General features: G+C 45.4%; 7 protein-coding genes across 7 annotated transcripts; 4 read left to right on the top strand and 3 right to left on the bottom strand.

Annotated features, from left to right (window-relative positions):
• Positions 1–500: 500 nt before the first annotated feature.
• On the bottom strand, positions 501–2,438 carry PAAG_06503 (NADPH oxidase regulator NoxR; the record flags this gene model as incomplete). The annotated part of the gene is made up of 5 exons (XM_002791718.2): positions 501–521; positions 612–1,715; positions 1,777–2,112; positions 2,190–2,339; positions 2,424–2,438. The coding sequence occupies 5 exons, from the start codon at positions 2,436–2,438 to the stop codon at positions 501–503; spliced, it is 1,626 nt and encodes a 541-aa protein (XP_002791764.1).
• Positions 2,439–3,159: 721 nt separating this feature from the next.
• On the top strand, positions 3,160–3,852 carry PAAG_06502 (hypothetical protein; the record flags this gene model as incomplete). The annotated part of the gene is made up of 1 exon (XM_015845908.1): positions 3,160–3,852. The coding sequence occupies one exon, from the start codon at positions 3,160–3,162 to the stop codon at positions 3,850–3,852; it is 693 nt and encodes a 230-aa protein (XP_015700134.1).
• Positions 3,853–4,249: 397 nt separating this feature from the next.
• On the bottom strand, positions 4,250–5,414 carry PAAG_06501 (superoxide dismutase 1 copper chaperone; the record flags this gene model as incomplete). The annotated part of the gene is made up of 4 exons (XM_015845907.1): positions 4,250–4,372; positions 4,506–5,185; positions 5,266–5,338; positions 5,397–5,414. 4 exons carry the CDS (start codon positions 5,412–5,414, stop codon positions 4,250–4,252), a joined length of 894 nt encoding a protein of 297 aa, XP_015700133.1.
• A 365-nt stretch (positions 5,415–5,779) lies between these two features.
• On the top strand, positions 5,780–7,429 carry PAAG_06500 (cell division protein kinase; the record flags this gene model as incomplete). Its single annotated transcript, XM_002791715.1, has 3 exons — positions 5,780–6,348; positions 6,464–6,878; positions 6,956–7,429. The coding sequence occupies 3 exons, from the start codon at positions 5,780–5,782 to the stop codon at positions 7,427–7,429; spliced, it is 1,458 nt and encodes a 485-aa protein (XP_002791761.1).
• A 1,242-nt stretch (positions 7,430–8,671) lies between these two features.
• Positions 8,672–9,117, top strand: PAAG_12236 (hypothetical protein; the record flags this gene model as incomplete). The annotated part of the gene is made up of 2 exons (XM_015847751.1): positions 8,672–8,709; positions 8,826–9,117. The coding sequence occupies 2 exons, from the start codon at positions 8,672–8,674 to the stop codon at positions 9,115–9,117; spliced, it is 330 nt and encodes a 109-aa protein (XP_015702663.1).
• A 5,577-nt stretch (positions 9,118–14,694) lies between these two features.
• Positions 14,695–15,663, top strand: PAAG_06498 (hypothetical protein; the record flags this gene model as incomplete). The annotated part of the gene is made up of 1 exon (XM_002791713.2): positions 14,695–15,663. One exon carries the CDS (start codon positions 14,695–14,697, stop codon positions 15,661–15,663), a length of 969 nt encoding a protein of 322 aa, XP_002791759.2.
• Positions 15,664–18,467: 2,804 nt separating this feature from the next.
• Positions 18,468–18,734, bottom strand: PAAG_06497 (hypothetical protein; the record flags this gene model as incomplete). The annotated part of the gene is made up of 2 exons (XM_002791712.2): positions 18,468–18,599; positions 18,666–18,734. The coding sequence occupies 2 exons, from the start codon at positions 18,732–18,734 to the stop codon at positions 18,468–18,470; spliced, it is 201 nt and encodes a 66-aa protein (XP_002791758.2).
• Positions 18,735–19,098: the final 364 nt, after the last annotated feature.

Raw genomic sequence — 19,098 nt, 5'->3', positions numbered from 1 at the left:
TAAGAAAGCTATGAAAAACAGAGATATGTGAAGACGGAAGTCGATAAAATGATGGAAATGAGTCAAATATCCGAAAAATAAAAATAAAAATAAAAATAAATCTAGTTAGGTAGTTAAGCCGTAAAAGGAAAAAGTAACAAAACTGAGCGAAGGAGGTAAAATCAAAAGATTAATTCCTCCAGTCACACCATATAACATCTTTGCGATGATGCTGTGATATTTAAATAAATTTTTTCCTTACGCAGAAAGTAACAAAACCGAGATTAAGAAGAAAGAGCCACAGGAGAAATAGAGAAGAGAGTGGCTATGTGAGGTTACAGGAAGACAAGATAGATATAGATGTGATGAACATTGATGGTATATAGTCATGGTAGAGAGGAATATGGACGTAGTAGATTCATGAAAACAAATATCAGAAAACGAAATGTCATAAATATGCATCTATGATAATGGAAGGGAAAGGGGGAATTGGGAGATGAGAGTTTATATATTAGCAACTACTACATTTCTTGTGCCCAAATCTGCAGCGAAAAATCGACGAAAGTTAGCATACGCATTTGCAGAACACAAAAGGTTACAAAGGCAATAAGCCGGGAAAACAAAAGACATACCTCAATCTTCCCCATATCAAGCCCCTCCTTCCTTGCCCCATGCTTTGCCGTTGTAAGCAGCATGTCAAGATCATCCTGATCACCCATTGTAACCATATCCCCATCATCCTGCATCTGCAGCCGCACCCGCTGCTTAAATCCAAATTTATCCCGAATCTTAGCCTCAAACTCATTATACCCAACCGATGCGCCAATCATGATAAAACGCACATCGCTGCTGGCATGCACCTTGACTCGGATTTTGCGAATATCTGCCCGCCGTGACAGCTGCCGCCGCTGTGAGCGTGGAGGCATGGCACCCATCATCTCGAACTCTGCGTCGTCAGGAGACTCCTCGTCGTACCCGTCACTAACATAATCGGCATCCTCTACATACCGTGGTTGTTGTCGGGCACGTCTCATACTTAGGCCCCGTGTAGCTCCAGTCGATCGCGAATTATTGGCGTACATGTTATAGACTTCATCAGGATATCCGTCTTCGTTCACAGCGGCAAAAGTCGAGTCCTGTTGCATTCGTCGTGTCGTTTCCCTGTACAAAGGACGGCTAGTTTGGTCACGGTTTCGCATGGTCGAGGGCTGTCTAGAAGGTGGTCCGCGAGGTTCCGAAGCAGTTCGAACGGTTCCAATTCGCACCCTCTCCGTCTGCCTTGCCGCCATTACTCCGGAATCATTGGATTGCATGGCTGATCGATCCAAGTCCAACATCGGAGGCCGGGGTCCGCGCCCTGACATACCGGAAGAATTGCTCGGAGAGCCACCACCCCCAACGGATGGTGGCTTCTCCGATTCGGGCGGTGGTGTTGGTGGAAACATGTTTCTGCTGATGGGCGGTTCTGACTGTTGCCTCCCGCCACGGCTGCTCAGCCCCTTCTGGACTAAATTTGAAGCAGCAAACGATATTGATTCGGGTGGTCGGTCGTCTCGTGCCGTTTCTGTTATATTTCTCTTAATTTCAGATCCTTGGAAGCCAGTAAAGGCATTTGCACGGTCAGAAGCAGCCACTAGCCGGGCCTTCCCAAGATATTCCTTGGTTTTTAAATTCTTAACTTTTGCTTCGCTTGGCCGGTAAACGATTCCTACGGGGATGGAGAAGACAGTGTAGCCCTGCGCAGATTATATTAGACAAAACATGCGGGATACAGACTTTAGGCTGGGGATGACCTACTTCAGCGTTCTCCTTGATAGCCTCATCGATAACATCGTGATCTGATTTGGCTTTTTCTTTCGAAGCATATTCGAGATCCTTCATGCCAGCCTCCACTTGCTGGAGATAGATGTAACATAGCCCCCGATTGAAGAGCACCTCGCAAGAGTACAATTGGAATTTCAGCCCCAGTTGTTCATAATCAATTGACGTATTTCCTCGCAAGTAGAGCAAGGTGTCGTTGAAATTCGCGAGAGCTTCTTCGAAATCGCCCACGAGGAAATTGGAGACACCCTGTTGGAAGTATGCGACGGCGAAGTACTGATCGAGACCTACGGCTCGTTGGTAGCATTCAACCTATGTGCCCAATTAATACATGTTCGAAACTTCCTCTAAGATATTTGGGGGTTTCTATATTTTTCATCACAACGTACAGCTCTGTAATGCTCTCCAAGAGTTGCATAGATAACACCACAGTTGAAAAGGATTTTCGATGTATCCGCGATATTGTTAAAGACCTTTAGCGCCTCCTCAAATTCATTGTTATCGTAGTTCGCAAGAGCTTGAACCCAAGTTTCGATCTCCTAATTCGATACAAAAAGAAGTTATCAGATCAAAAAATACACCCAAAGCTATTGTGAGGACCAACCATCTCCATGTTCCCTTACCTGCTTTAAAGACATTGTGGGACTTCCAAACGTATGCCCCACAGCATGGACGGAAGGTCAGTATGTGGGATTTACGTTCCAACCGCTGACGATCAAAGGGATTAGGTAAACGCTAGCGAATTTCGAGTTCGCACACTGTTAGTTGTAGTTTTTGTTTGTATACTGTGTTATTATGTTTGTTTTCAGAGGGAGAAACGAAAGAGAGAGCAAGTTGGCCGTATTATCTACCTCGAGGTGACTAAATCGGGTGGTTTCTTCTTGCAATTCGCTGATGGGGGTTTTCTGGGCGCGTGATGGCTGTGATTTGGCGGCACGTCGTGCAGTTGATCCTCTTTTGAGGAAACCAGCCTGCCAAATTAACCACGTAGCCGCCGAGCAATCAACAGAAGGTTCTATTCGGGTTAACGTAAGACAAGGTACTTGGGATGCCTGCGTTCTTAAGGCTGGGCGATACTGCATGCAGGCCTTAGATAGCCATCATAATTCTCACTTTTTCGTATGATTAAAGCTTGTCTCCACAAAAAAGATATAATGAGCGACAATTTAGTAAAGATTGACAAGTTCAGGATGTCTGAATCAATCTCAAGATAAGTCAAGAGACATCCGAAAGCCCCAATAGACTTTGGAACAACTTTTGTTCAGTAAATAAAAGGTTGTCTGGTCGAATCGAAGCTGGAGAGGCCCAGCCAGCAATCGTATTTGTCGGGATTAAATATACAAATGAATGAATGAATGAATGAATGACGTTAAAGAGGGATTGAAAGATCAAAATTGCCGCCGTCCAAGCGGAGTAGATGCATCTAAGAGCCAGGTTGTTCAACAGCAAAAGAAAATCTCCGGCAATGGTTCCTCACATGGCAAGAATACAGTGGGATTCTCTCAGAGAAAAAAAGGCAACGGGCCGGTAGATGTTTGTGGTCTCGACCTGGTTAGAGAGGGGTGGACAAGGGGGGGCAGCGTTGAGTCAAAGACGCCTAAACCTGATCTTTGTCACGGTGGGGCAGCCATAGTATCACTCCAGGAGCCTGTAGAAGGATCAGACAGCCCAGACAGTGCAGCATGCCGGCATCAGCTAACGAGACGAAACACGATTTGTGAGATGCGACTTGCCAGAGCCGGGAATTGGTCAACGCTACCCTTGGCTAGACAAATTCCACGTTTTGCAGAAAGAGATGCAGAAAATGACATGATTTGGCTAGTCCAGAATGTAGCTCCCAGCTTCTCGCTACGACTTGAACACTCACAGATGAATGTAAGAAAGATATGGCATTGCTGGCTGGTGGTTGGTTGGTTAACGTTGGTGCCCAGACCTTTGGAAGCAACTTCGCAGGGGGTGCTAATTTTTAAGGGCGCTTTGAGGACGCATGTCGACAGATTGGCTGGGGACGAAACAGAAACCCAACAACAATATCATCACATTGACAGGTAGTAGTAGTACAGAGCTGTTCAAAATTAAATGTTTTGGCTCATATCTCACAAATAATATCAGGATAGAGTTAGATAACACTTTTCTACATTTTAATCTTAGAGTTGCCGTCCACACGAGACTCTGTGACAGCCGTCGACACCGATTCGTGATGGATGGCTGGACTTCCGGCAGTCCGGGTTTGACCCATGTGCCAGGGTTCAACAACTGCAGCTGGAGTCGCATGAAATCGACTCCTGGTCAGAGGTTATAATGAGGCCACCCGGGTGTGGCTTGACAGCTTCGATTTAGCAACTCTCATGTCTCGTGTAAACTGCAATCGTTGGCTATGAATATGGTATCAATGTTGGAAAATTCTTATCCGTCACTTAACAACCGCATGTTTAGCCTTGCCTTGCCCCTATACAGCCATCTGAATCATCATCTCTCCCAACTCTCTGAAGCCCTTCAGCCCTTTGACTGGCGAAACTGCTTGGTTTCGGCGACACCATTCGTCGAGAATGAGAATCCAAACCCAGACGTTCTTCAAACATTCGGCAGCAAAACTTTGTGAAATTGTGGCAAATTTTTACTTCAATTTTTTTTTTTTATATCATTCCCTTTGAAACTTGCTCGGCTCGCTCTTCCCAAACATTCTTTCCAGAACAAGAACATACCATCTTATTGTTGTCCCAGATCCCAGCACTGCGGGCAATAACTCCCACCAGCGTGTTCGGATCTTCCTTCCGGAACGGCCCCTCTTTGGACGCTGACACCACCATGCTCCTCCCAATCAACTCCCATACCGCAACAGGACGGTCGAGGAAAACGTTCCCTTTTCCATTGCTGTCAACTTCTACCTGGCCAAATACTCCCCGTGACGATTCTGATCCTTCAAGGTTTTGTTTCAGAGATTCCCAAATATTCCCAGTCGATGCTGCCCCTTGAGAAATATCTCCCTTCTCTCGAACTGTAGCCCAGTAATTCCCCGGATCAAGCCCATTAATAGTTAGGTCAACAAGCGTCAGTTTGGGGGCGACCTGGACCATGCGGGCGAGTCCACGGATTGAGGTCTTTACGGTACTCGCATGTGTTTCTAAAATACATACTGAGGCATCTTGTCCCACAAAAATATACAACGAAAGGTGGTGAGCGGTGATCTCTCCGAAATTGGGGATGATGCAAATATGAAGTGAAATTAAAAACAAGGGAAGGAACTGACTGTTTGAAGTCCCACATCCTCTGAGGATGGCATCTCTGCCGGTGTTTTGGATTGCAGAAACTATAGCAGACGGTGCAGCAGTTCCTTCGACGACCAAGATCTGGTCCTTCAAATTGCCCTGGACACTCTTGATGCCTAAATAATGCCCAATCTTAGACTTCTGGATTAAATTGCAGTGGTAAGAGCGCAAATCGATATAAGGATGTATATCCTACCATCAAGAGCATGGAGAGATTTCGATACATCCTCAATACAAGCTTCGCAAGATAGAGGCACCGAAAAAATAGCCTATTCTTCTTTGTTAGCATTGAGATGTTTGTCCACGGCGTTGAAGAGGCCTAGTTACCTGGAACGGCTCGATCATTGTTGGAGTGGTTACCGAGGTAGTCAGATCGAAGCGACGCAGTCGGGCAACGGTTATATACCACAGTAGTGCGGGATGAAGCTAATGAGATGATTGATAAGAGTACCTGCTATCCCGATATGCATGTTGCACTCCATCGCAGGCAGGAACAGTAAATGTATATCCACTGGATAGATATGGTGTTGCAGAGTGGAGTTGGCTAAGAAATTGGAGCAAGGTTCGTGATTTTCTGCCCGCAGCCCGCATAAATATAGATCCGCTCCGAGCAATATCAGCCTGGTTAAACCATAATTAACCCATCACAAATATCCCAGACAAAGAGGTCTGGACATCAGGCACCGACACATTGGCCATTGAGATGAATAATGTCTAGCGCTCCGAAATCAAGATGGGCGGAGGATGATGCTGAAACGGAGGCGCTTCTCGAGCAGAAAAGACGGGAAAAGGAAGAACGGAAACGCGCCAAAGCTGAGAAGCAACGTCAACAAGAAGAGGCGCAGAAGAAACTGCTTGTGCAACAACGAACCGATGAAGCGGCAAATGGCTCTTTGCAGGCTCAGGAGGACAGTTTGAATGGCGATGTAGGAAGGCCATCCAAACGTCGCAGACTATCCAATGAACCAGAAGCGCAACACGACATTGGTGACAACAAGCTCCTTTCTCTTCTACGATTTCCCGCCCCGGAATGGAGTCCCTGCAGACATATTGATAATTTTGAACGATTAAACCATATCGAAGAAGGGTCATACGGCCTAGTATCGAGAGCCAAGGAGATTGCTACGGGCGAGATCGTGGCACTCAAGCGATTAAAGATGGAATATTGTAAGGACGGCTTCCCAATTACCGGACTCAGGGAGATACAAACCCTGTTGGAGTCACGACATACAAACATCGTCCATCTACGCGAAGTCGTAATGGGCGCCGCCATGGATGAGTAAGTCTGCAAGATTTCTCTCTGCAACCATCCCCGTTGCGACCCCCTGAAAAGCCCGGATACCGGAAATCATTAACCAGCTCTTCTCCTCATGTACTTCCCTTGTCCGCTGCAGCGTGTACCTCGTCATGGATTTCCTCGAACATGACCTCAAGACGCTCCTCGACGACATGCGTGAACCGTTCCTACCCTCAGAAACGAAGACGCTACTTCTGCAGATCATGTCTGCTACGGAATTCTTACACTCACACTGGATTATGCACCGGGATCTGAAAACATCCAACTTGCTGATGAACAACCGGGGCGAAATCAAACTTGCAGACTTTGGCATGGCGAGGTATTACGGCGACCCGCCGCCAAAATTGACACAATTGGTGGTTACCTTGTGGTACCGATCTCCAGAGCTATTACTCGGTGCGGATAAGTATGGACCGGAGATTGACATGTGGAGTATCGGGTGTATATTTGGTGAGCTCCTAACAAAAGAGCCGCTATTCCAAGGCAAAAATGAAGTCGACCAATTATCCAAGGTATAACCCCCTGCAAACACAAAATTCATCATTCATTTGTATAACATTCGAAAAAAAAACTGACACTCAAAACACAGATCTTTGCTCTCACCGGCCCCCCGACAACCCAAACCTGGCCCTCCTTCCGCTCCCTCCCCAACGCTAAATCCCTCCGCCTCCCCGTAAACGCCCCTCCCCCCACTGCCACAACAGACGGGGGCGTCCCCCTTCTCACCCGCTCGAAATTCCCTTACCTCACCACAGCTGGTCTAACGCTCCTCTCCCACCTGCTAGCCCTCAACCCGACCTCGCGCCCGGACGCAGCAACATGTCTATCACACCCCTATTTCCGCGAAGATCCCAAGCCTAAAGCAAAGGAGATGTTCCCGACATTCCCTTCTAAGGCCGGTATGGAGAAGAGGAGGAGGCGGGAGACGCCTGAGGCACCGAAGAGGGGGCAAGAGGCGCCGCGGTTGGATTTTGCGAATGTCTTTGGAGGGTGGGATGGGGATGGGACTGGAGGGGAGGCGGGGGCCGAGGCGGGGGCGGGGTTTACGTTGCGGTTGGGGTGAAGGGTCTAGTCTTTTCGTTGAGTGCTTCTGGCCCTAGAGTAAATGGCGCTGGGGTAAGGCATAGTATTGCAACATGTACATGCACACTGCATATATGTATAGACAGTCATACGCAGCTGGTTGTGTCATTTCGCGCGCCAGCCACCTTTATATACAAATTTTACCAATGCTAATGTCGTGGGTTAGATATAATGGATTATTATATTAAACACCAATGTTTTGTACGCGCCGATTACATTCGACCGCGTAAAGACACCATGTGTGTAGCATTTAATATTCCGGACCTCACGGGCATCTTCCACTCACTGTCCTAGGGACTTCGGAACAAAACCCCAATTTGAACATGTGGCCGTCATATCTGAAGCACAATCCATTCACGACTCCTGTCTCGGAAGAAGTGTAGGTTCCCCGGTATTAGTGTTAGGTCATCCGTCCGCAAAGTCTCTTCTGTCCATATCAGTTATTTCTACAGCATCCAAGTATCAGAAATTGGAAAAGGGTCAGCGCCATCCCGATGCGCAGCTGTGAAACAAAACCAAAAGAACACCTCCAGACATTCTCTTCTCCTACCTCCTGCGAGGCTATTGCTCCCTTCTCTCTAAGAGAGCCTGCCGCTCGCCCACGGAGCAGGACAAGCTCAATAAATAGGAGGTTGAATCCATTCACTCTTCCGCCTCCTGCTCGTCGTTCCGCGCCACTGCCGCCACTCTTTTCTGGGGGTTAGTGTTAATGCTGGAGATCTGAACAAGGATAGCATATGTGCTGATTTTTTGCATTTCTGTAGAAAAGGAGAGACAAGCAGGATACACCCGTCTACTCTGGGGGACTTGATGTATATCCTCTTCTCGTATCATAAGAGCGTATAATATCTGTAGGAACCAGAAGTGCAATGATAGGGTTCAAACTGCGAGTAAGTAACATTAGTTTATACTGTTGTTCTGTGGGATGGGATTGATAAAAGTTCTAACGGGTGATTGGTTTGGCATGCTCAGAGTCAAGACTTTTGTGATAGTCGTCAAACTCAGAGACGAAATGAGAAAATAAAATAATAAATAAATAAATAAAAAATAGAAATAGAAATAAATCCAGGCCAGAAGGGAGGTTGTCTCTTGCATTCAGGTATAATAAGTTTAAAAAACAATTGCTGGGAAGATGCAGGCCTGTCCAGTTGTGACAGGCGCGGATACTGACTGGTTGATGGAAGTTGGCCCTATCTCACTCTCACACATTAGTATTATCAACATGGCTCAAGCCGAGGGTATCAACATCGATATCGATGGGTATGATATCTCCATGTACATGCACCCGCGCAATTTCATACATCAAGGCCAGTGACGGACTTTCCTTGTTGTTGTTGTTGTTGTTGTCGCGCCGTGCTTAGCCGTTGACATCTTAGCGAGCTACCCTGCAAGTCGCGGAGGTACGGACTATCCGACACCCGAGCCGGAAGATTTAACTTATCACCTGATGAGTGGGCAAATGCACAAGGCAGCAAAATTACCCTGAGGAAGGGATGCCCTTGTCATGACCGTAGTGATAATACGGATACGGATAGTTCCGAGTCATCCCTTCGCAGACCCTGGTTGTGTGGAATGTGGCCAACCCGTTCAACCGATGCAGAAAGTTATGGTAGGAGCAAGGGTCTGTTGGGGCAAAAGTCTCCCGTGGTTGGCGAGTCAACAGAATGACGGCCCATAGTTAGTTATTATCAGATCCGATCCGATCTGATAAGATGTAATCTTACGATACAATATATTACGGTGCATGTTCTTCGTTTCGTTCCTGGCACTAGGCACGAGGCAAAACAACCGCAAATCTTCAGCAGCAGAAATTCACGAAAATCCTCCTTTATATTAAATCCCACTCTTCAGCCGCGGGTGGTCTCGACCTCCCAGTCGTGGGAAAGAATGGAGTCACGGCAAGGAGATCCACAGAGGGGGAAGGCGAGTGGCCCAAAAACACCGCATAGCGACGGACCTGCGGAGCAAAGTGGATAGAGATGTTGCAAGTTGTGCGGTTCCTGGTTGGAGTGCTTTTTCATTCTGGCCACTTTCTGAGTCAGGAACGTTGGATTTGAAGAAGTCGAGAGCTATGGAGTTTTTGTATTATTATTATGTACTATGTAGTGAATATTCCTCCATACTCTGCATGAAACACTGCGTTTTATCAATTAAATTCACTTGAGAAGCAGGAGTGTGTGGCTCTTTTTTTTTTCACATCCAGACCCGCTGTGGATTGGCCCTTGGTAGCTCTTATTACGACCCAGCTTTTGTCGTAACTAAAGGCAGAATGTTGTTACTCAGTGGATACTGCGGCTACCCTAATTAGTGCCTCTCCTCTCCCATTATTTATAGTTTAGATTTAGGTTCAACACACAACAACGTTCCTCCATGAGATTAGCACTTTTGATGAGTCAGTGGCAACTTGTTGAGCATGAATAGACACGGGGTGTGAAACGGGAGCAAAGACCCAAGTACGCGTTATCCAGTCTCCGAACAGGGATATACACGTACGGATCTCCTCCCGCCCTCTCATTCTCTTCCCGCTCCCCTCTCCCTTAATTCCCAGGGAAAAAAAAAAAAAAAAAACAAAGGCAATGTGGGAACCTTTGGACCTTTTTGCGAACCATATTCCTCCTCCCTTTCACTGTCTAGAGCTCGAAACGAGGGATTCTTTTATTATGCCAGGATCATTGTATTTTATATTTATCCGAAAATGGCTTAACATACCGTCTTCAAACTGTCCCGCCTATCAATATACCCCTGATGCATCCAGCCTAGTCGCAGCTACTCATGGATGGAGTGAGAAATTTTATACAGACAAAAAGAGCAATGGTAACGTTAGTGAAACCAAAATTTTAAATAGAATGCTCCACAATGTTATCATCAGCTACCTTACTCCTTCCTAACCTTCTGCAATGCTTTGAAGAAGAATACAGCAAATTCACCGTTGTTTTCAGCCCCGGGGTAAGGTTTTGGAACAACAAACCCCAGAAGAGCTGAAATGCCTGTGCAAGTCAATATGTGTGTCAAGATCCCTTGGTGCAATCAGATCGGCTCCTTATTGGTTAGTTGTTTCCTACCCCATAGGGCTGAGCTGTTGATTTCCAAGGTTGCGCCGGAGTCTGGACTGAAAAGATGACAGTTCTTGTACAAGCAGAGAATAGAAGGTTGAGCGAAAAATACATACAGAAAAGGCCAATTAGAAATACGGACCATGGAAGAAGAAAATGCTAATTCTCTCAGGTTGGGAATTCAACAATTGAGCCTGCGCCACTTGTTGATGAAGGCGTGCTTAAATCCTCTTCCCCCAAATTTACATTTTACGCAAGCTGGTCGAACCCTATGCTGTATAGTTACTGTCAAAAGTCATGGCGCTGTACCAAAATACTCACTCTCTCAGGACTTTGGTTTCAACAGACAAGGAATCAACAATTGATAAAAATAGAAAAAGGCGGGCTGAACATCCTGATGAGTTAATATCAATCTCCACACTCTAGAATTATTGGTTTTGACAGTCTCGGCCTTAAGAATGTGGAATTTACAAAAAGGGGTTTTTTTGCTTCTTTCTCATAACTAGTTAACTACTCAGAAACCCGTTTGAAGTCCACCGAGTCTCGCTAACTAAACTACCAGCCGCATACACTATGGCATAAGGAAGACTGGTAATTTATTCGTTAAATTATTTTTTCTCTTTCGACTATGTACTTGGACGCTGGGAGATTATCTGACAATAGAATTTCATGGCTGCCTCGTGGCAGCCGTGCTTACCTTCACCGCTCTGGCCCTCCGACAGCTGTAGGCCTGTAGCAATATATGCCGAGATAAGGTTTAATGGTTGAATCATGATGATTATTGTCGTTGTCAGTTTAAAATACAGATCGTTGAAGCACGGGTATGGTATGATTCACGAAATATGGTATAGGGTTTTACACGGTGTATGTATAACTAATCAAGGCATCATGCGATCTCAATACCCCCCTGTAACTACTGGATGTTTCCCCGGATCTGCATTAGACTTCCGGTCCTTCGACATGTTTCCTAGAGAGAAAATTGATACAGAACCATACTGGCAACCTTCAAATCACTGATATAAAGGATATGGTGTTGTTTTGCGCCTCGTAATTTTGGGCAACGCTGGCGCTAAGAATGTTTGTAAATCCCTCCCGTTTCTACCAGAATACATCAAGAAGGACGAGAAATCATCTCATGGATCTTCCAGCTCCCATTTTCCATAGTCCCAAACAAACAGAATTCAGGCATATATGAGCTTTTACATATAGCTATAATAGTTAACTACTTAGTTATCCCTTGGTGTCAACGTTAACTACGTAATTGCCGCTCTGAATAGTTTAACTAGTTGACTAGATGACCAATGCCATGAAGCCTGGGAATGAGAAATCACTGGTATGAACTATACCTAGGTACCTTGGTGGATACTCTTGCACTCTGCAGCAAATACTTGGTTATCATGTTAATCACTCTTTTCAACTATAGATAATAAACATATAAACTTCCGAACATCTATCTGGATCATCAGTTTTAAGATTCCTAACCATTTTTCTTCCCTACAACTCAACAAAGTAGATTTGCTCGTGCCCAAGCTCGTGCTCGGGTCCCGAATATGCTCTCATTCGGGTATTCATGTAATTTGAGACAGTGGGTACAGTACAGTGGTCCCAAGTGTTTATTGCTTCCAACAAGTTATTCTTGGTTACAAGTTCACATGTAAACTCATAATTCTGCCGTCCTGTGTTTTTGAGTAATTACATTACAAAATGCCTCTTTCTCACCGCATCCTAAGGCTTTACTTCAGAATCATATATCTGTCGTATTCGTCTCTCGTTGATGGTAGTCCGAGGAAATTCGTGACCGCGGGCTTCCAGCGGCATGGTTTAACCGAACCCTCCATCCCCGGAAGGCTGATGTGGCAGAATTTCATCTCTGGCTCTTCATTAACATTGTACTGTCCAGTACTCCTAAAAGAGGACTACCCGTGTATGCATATTTGTAGACAGTAATGCTCCGTCCCATGGGATAAGGGTACAAAGTTGCCAGACTCGTTAAGAGTAAGAGTCATTGATAAGTTTTGAGGGAATTCTCTTCCAGCATGATATCAGAGAAGGAAGTTAGTTTCAATCATTGATTACCAAAGCAGTCGACAGTTCCTATAAAAATGACTGATAAGTTAGTTTAACTAACTACATGACTCAATATTAGTAATATACAGGGGCTTAGGAAGTTAACTATGATAGAATCCAGAGGTTTGCTCAGATGAAGAAAATGCTTGCGCTTGACTACAGCGCAAATCATTTCTGCAAGAACCGCGAACATTTCGCATTAATCAATCAGATATCTAGCTAGTTAATTGGTTAACGATACTGGAGATTGAGATCATTAAGAGCATCAAGCGCAACAATAACGTTATGTAAGGTTATGAGTTGCCATAATTGAGGCAAATAAGCATCAGTTAGTTCTCTGCACGCACCATGGTCAGTCGCTATGGGATGTCGTCATTAGCCTTCGTTGGCTGAATAATGCTGCATCTTATCTCCGATCTCGGTTTGTCAGCTCTCGGGTATCTTGTACAGTGTGCGCCGGAGATAGGTAATAGGGCAATCAGGATCCCGGTATCTTATTCTAGACCTCAATATTTACATTATCAACCATATCCCTAGTGGTCATGCAAGGAGGATGGAAAGAAATTTTCTGTTCGGCTAGACCAGCAACACCTCGAAGAGAAAATTGAATTATGAATAATGCCAGTTCCTTTCCGGGCAGTTGTTGGTGGGTTGTGTATTTATCGACTATTGATCGACGCGGAGACGGGAGAGTGGTGAGATCCGAGAGGAGTCGGGGAGCGGGCGAATAAATAAAAGAATATTCAAATAATAGTTTACTAACCTTTTGAGAGTTTTTATTCAAAAGCTGAAATACACCAGTGAACAGAAAGAGCGGTGAACGGAAGACAGAGATGTAATATTTTTGATCCAAATATTTTTTGATACAAAATAGTTAAATATATAACTACCTTAATTAGTTACCAATAACCTTTGTCACCACAGCCCACCAGCCCCAAGCTGGGAAAGCCACTGCCTGCCTCACAGGGCCACCACAGTGGGTCATGACCCCATTCGAAGCCCCACCAAGGTTAAATAAAAAAGTCGCTTTGGAGTCTGGAAGCCAAGAACGAGTTTAACTCAGTTCAACTAATTAGGTCAGTTATGAAAAATTACCAAAGATTAACGTTAGTTAACGAGTTAGAAATATTATTAGTTATTAGTAATTAAACCTAAGAAGTATCAGGTATAATATATGTTCTTTGCGTACTTAGTTACCCCTGTAATGTGTCAGTGTAACGGTCAACGGCGTTTAAGGCCCCGTATCACCGTCATTTTGCTTTGTAACGACTGCGGCTCTTCAAGGTCTCGAGACTAGGCTCCATATTTTTCCCATGGGATTCTTTTGCATAAAGATAGCTTGATGTTTCCGGGCTTGTTGTCTATTTCTTTCCCTGATTCTTTTTGGGTCTAAAAAATTCCAAATAATAATAATAATAATAATCCACATCCCACTCTGTCTCCTCTCTCCTATTTCCTCTCTTTAAATATTCTAGAAATTCCCCATTTTGAGGGCCCTCTGACTTGAACTTGGTAAACTTAAGTTCTGCTTCTATATAAAACATAGCTGGGTAAAATACTTCTTACCGTCCTCTATTTTCTGCCAAGCTCAGACCACGCAACCTAAACCACGCTCTCACAGCCTTCGCTGTGATTGGCTCGTTTGGATTGAGGGTTGGTAGATCCAGACTCTCGGCCGACGAATTTTGGCAGGCACCACCGAATCCGTTCCGATTCGCCTGAGCAGTCTTTATCTCGGCACGGTAACTGCGTAACACCAGAGTCATTGACTCACCCGGTCATACATACATAACAAAGCTCCTTCCTCCTCGAGAGTGAAGCAACTGCCCAACAAACAAGAATCAACACATCTCCTGGGGCTCCTTCCTCTGAAAGGTTCCTTCGCTTTCAGACAACAACAACAACAATAACAACAACAAACAACAACAACAACAACAACAACAACAAACAAACAACAACGACAACAACATACAACAACGACAACAACAACAACTATAAGAACAAATAAACAACAAATAAACAACAAATAAACGGCAACAAACAAACAAACAACTCTTACACTTCACACATTTCACTCCTTTCCCACACCATTGGATCCCGACAAAAGGTTGCCTTGGTCTCTCCCATGTCGACGCCGGCCTCCCCGATAGCACTTAGTTCTCCTCCTAAATCCTCCTACACATCTCTCTACTCCCCTTTCTCCTCCACTACATCATACCAGCCCCCTTCCAAAAAACAACGGAAGATGAGCCTGACACAAACTTACTACCTCGCCCATGCCGCTAGAGCAAAGCTCTCCCGGGAAGCATCGCGTCCAGACCACGACCTACGAATCCTGGTGGGCCATGCCAACATGCTGGATTCCCTTATGCTTGACCTCGCAAATGCTGAACGGGAACAGGAGAGATGGTTTCATCAGTCCGTTCGAGGTGCCAATGGCGGTAGCAGAGCGTCAAAAGGAAGCAGGCGCATTCAGTGGGCTGAAGCTGTCGTGGAAGAGCCGGAAGAGGATTGGGAAGTTGAGGATGGGTTGTCTCATTCAGATGAAGAGCCAGAGGATAGCGATGTGAACGATGAAGATGACGATGATTCGGACGATTATGATGATGAGGTTACTTTCACGCACGTCCTTTCTCTCTCAAAATCTTCAAAGCAGCAGCAGCAACAACAAGAGGCATTCCTACCCAAGATCACGACGAGAGAAATAATCCACTACGCAGACGATGAAGAAGCCATAGAAAGTGACGACGATGCAGACGACGGTGAACTGGCTCTTACAAGGACGACGTCGCGCTCTCAACGGCAGCACCAGCAACAGCAGCAACCACCCGATCTCCTCGAAGACTCAGAAAATGACTCCTCGGAAGACGAGTTGTTCCCACTTTCGCCTCCCCAACCCACTATTGATACCTTCCCAACGTCACAGATAAGAAGACACAGTGAAGGAGCATTATCCGTGCCCGTATCTGTTTCCGTTTCAGTCCCAGCTTCGGGCAGTCTCTATTCGAAACGCAGCTCGGAGCAGTCGTTACTATTAGAGGAGGGGGGTTTTTTCCTTCAACGCGAGAGGGGGGCGATGATTGAGGCTTTCTAACCCTTTTATTGTCTGAAAAAGGGATGCTTCTCTCCTTCCCTTTAAATATTCAAATCTACTTGCTTTATCTTACGACGACCGATATATTTTTTGGCACTGATTTCTGAGTGATGTTTTGGCTTCTGGCGAGCGACATTGCAGTTATAAAGCTGCAATTCATATTCAACATTTATATTTAAACTAGTGAGCCAGTGATTACTGGACGGGCAGTGTTATTTTCTTCGCCCTCCTGCATACCAAAAAGTTTCTCGATGCATATTTATCTATCTGGGAGGTTTATTTTCAGCATTGTTATCGTCATCGTCATCGCCCAACACCGTCATCATTGACGCTACTCTCTCCACTTAATTTTTCCAACAAACTCTCTTTCCAGCACGAACATCTCCCCTACGTTTCACATTTTGTCGCCTCTGCTTACTTCCCGAGATACTTCGTCCAAGAAAGAAAGTTGTTTTCAAATTTATTATGGACACTTAGCAAGATTCTCCCTCCATGTTCCCTGTTTACTTCCCTGTTTACTTCCTCCCGGAACAATTTCAGTGATGTCGGATTGGATGGTTGAGAACTGGTCCCTCTATTGCTATGGTTTTAAGGATCCTTGGGTGTTTTTAATTTTTTTTTTAATTTTTATTTTTACGAGGCGAGTTTTATTGGATGAACTCCCTCTGCATGTAAGAGGAGATTTGTATAGAAATAAATTGAAATATATACCTTAGAGCTATATCTCAAACTATATCAACATCTCCAACCAAGAAAACAGCATGCACGTGCACACCAATGTTGGTTACCAAAAGTGTTGAATTGTTTTTTTAAGTTTTGCGAATATAAATTACATCATCATTTGTACCTCATTCGGTGCTTCCATTATTTTCAAAGTATAGGTGAGAAACCAACACCTCCAAACAACGATAAGCGATCATTGCTTAACAATCCATTACCTATTATTGATATCATCAAGTCTCGGACAGCCCAATGATTTGTCCTCCTTCCCCCCATCCTCCCCTGGCTGTTAACGAGAGGTCCGATTTACGGAAGCGAAGTCTAGACTTAAGGTTCTGATCTCATGGGTTGTTCATTCCTTGATTTTCGTGGAGGAATGATGGTGATGAAATTCCTTGATTTTTCCCCGCCAGTGGTGTTCTGGATCCACTAGATAAGGTTGACATTCAGGGATGATTTTTATTTTTTTTTTTCTGGGCTGGCACTTGGGCCCCGGGTGGAGGGTTGGAGAGCTCTTTGTTTACTTGAGCAGCACAGCTGGATGTTTTGAAGCTGTGGTGCGGAGTAAGAACGCAGTAAGTGCGGATTCGGGACCAGGTGGTTAGTGTTTTTTTCTCCATTTGCTCATCTCTATATCTATTCTGCAGGCATAGATAGGTGTGTAAGTAGACATTTTAAACATCTTTTTTAACTACTCTATTGCGTAACTGCATGTCTAGAACATTGAATAACGATCACATGTCATATGGGAAATGTATGGAGGCAACAATTGATAGTCGCCAGCTATACTGAACGAAAGTTTCGAGGCTGCATTTTTGCAATTGAATGTTTATTCCATCATAACGTTGGGGCAAGCTGAGTTGTGTGCAGTACAATACATGCAATTCCAGGGTCCATCCTCCGTCGGTGGGTGAGCGCTGACAATCTCTGAATCGTATCTTGGTTCCGGTGTACGGTGTACGGAGAATTCCTCTTATTGTTCGTTTCACCAAGCATCCCTATCCCTCTCCTTATCCCTGGTGTGGCCTTTTATGCTTTATTTCCCCCCCCCAATCACCTTCTTCTCTTCCCAACGACCCAAAGCAGGGAACAAAATAGCGGAATAAGGCGGTGTGAGACGGGTGATTTTCCAGTGGGGGCTGGGAATTGAAGGGGGGAGGGGAGGACGGAAGTGATTCAGCTTATTCCTTCTCCCCCCCCCCCACCGCCCCCCCCGGGGGTGCGCTGTGCTGGAGGTAGTAAGATGTGTGTCGCACGTTGTATGTGTTGTATGAAGCTCATGGTTAAAGAAATAAATGTCCCGTGTCCGTGTCCATTTTCGATGCTGATGTTTTCGATAGATAAGAGAAGTTGCCGCAGCCAAAGACATTTTAACCCGTTTTTCATCCCTTTCTGCTCTATAAATTCTCGCCCTCTCCCCTTGCCCCCGTGGTAGATCTAGGGGATGGCAATTGGCCTCTTTTCGTTCCTCTCATCCTCGCTAAATCACCTTGCTGCGTTGGCCATCTGCATCTGCACCTTGTACCCTGTTTCTGTTGTTTCTGTTGTGGTTACAGTAATGGCCGTCCTTCTCAGCCTATCACGGGCTGGAGATATGATAAATGATGCGTGGGGGCCGCGAGCCCGGGAGTAACTGGCAGATTCCAGCGGAGAGAGCTGGACTAGAAGCCTAACTAGCAGAAAACGGCTAGTGTGTGGAATAATTTTGATCCGAAACGGGTTTTGGGGTAAACAGAGCTATACTACAACGGGACTAGGTGTGACCGGGAGGGTAGGAGGGTATTTTGGAAGGGGAAAATGAGGCCATCGACATAAAAATCCAAATCATCCCATTTTGGGGGGGATATGGTTAGAAGCAGGTGACAGAAGCTGCGTGGTGCTTGCCATTTTGGCAGCTTGGTCTGGTTTTAACAATCTTGGAACCTTCTCTTTTACTTGCGGTGTGGCTGTTCAGCCTCATCATCTCCTGCCCTCTGAGGCCTTAGCAGGTTTTGTGTCTCTTCTTAACTCGACATCAGTCTTCATCTTCATTTACCCTCCTCGTTTTTCCCTCCCTCATCAACATTTCTCCATCTCCATCTTGATCATTTCGCAAACACGACGTCGTCATCCTCATTAGCCTCCAACTCCTCCTGCTGCAGCTTCCATACCCTCTTCCTGATCCCCACCCGTTTGTGCTCAGGACCCCCATCCCACCAACCTTCTCCCTCCTCTGCCTATCCTCATTCCGTGTTGCCAAGGTTCATCGACAATATTCTTTTGTGTTTTGTGTGTGAATGAACCTCATCCTCAATACATTGCGTCTCTCTTCCCACCCGTGAAAACGTAGCTCTAGTAGTCTCCTGAGCCATGATAGTCTGTCCTGCAATCATCCAGCTCCAAGTCTTAAAGGAGCTTCATGGTGCCTGACATCCCACCTTCTTGCGCGTCTATCGAACAACACCCCCCCCCCCTTTTAAATTTGAAGTTTCCACATTTCCACTATTTCTAGCCAGAATTTACAGAAACAGTGATTGAATCCGTCCCTGTGAGCGGTACGTATTAATCAAATTATCTTCTGCTTTCTCTCGTCCCTATGGTGTACAGTAGTAGCCATGCCTATGATGGAACTTACCCGACATGCGCTGGAGAATCTGAGATATTGCAGCATCTCTTTTAGCCCTTAACACTGACACATCCTTTCTTAGAGACACACAGACCGTGTTTGCTTTTACC

Source organism: Paracoccidioides lutzii (genome assembly GCF_000150705.2).
Source record: "Paracoccidioides lutzii Pb01 unplaced genomic scaffold supercont2.18, whole genome shotgun sequence".
NCBI classification, from domain to species: domain Eukaryota; kingdom Fungi; phylum Ascomycota; class Eurotiomycetes; order Onygenales; family Ajellomycetaceae; genus Paracoccidioides; species Paracoccidioides lutzii.
Note: the sequence above shows the minus strand (reverse complement) of the source record. Positions and strands in the feature narration are given on the sequence as shown.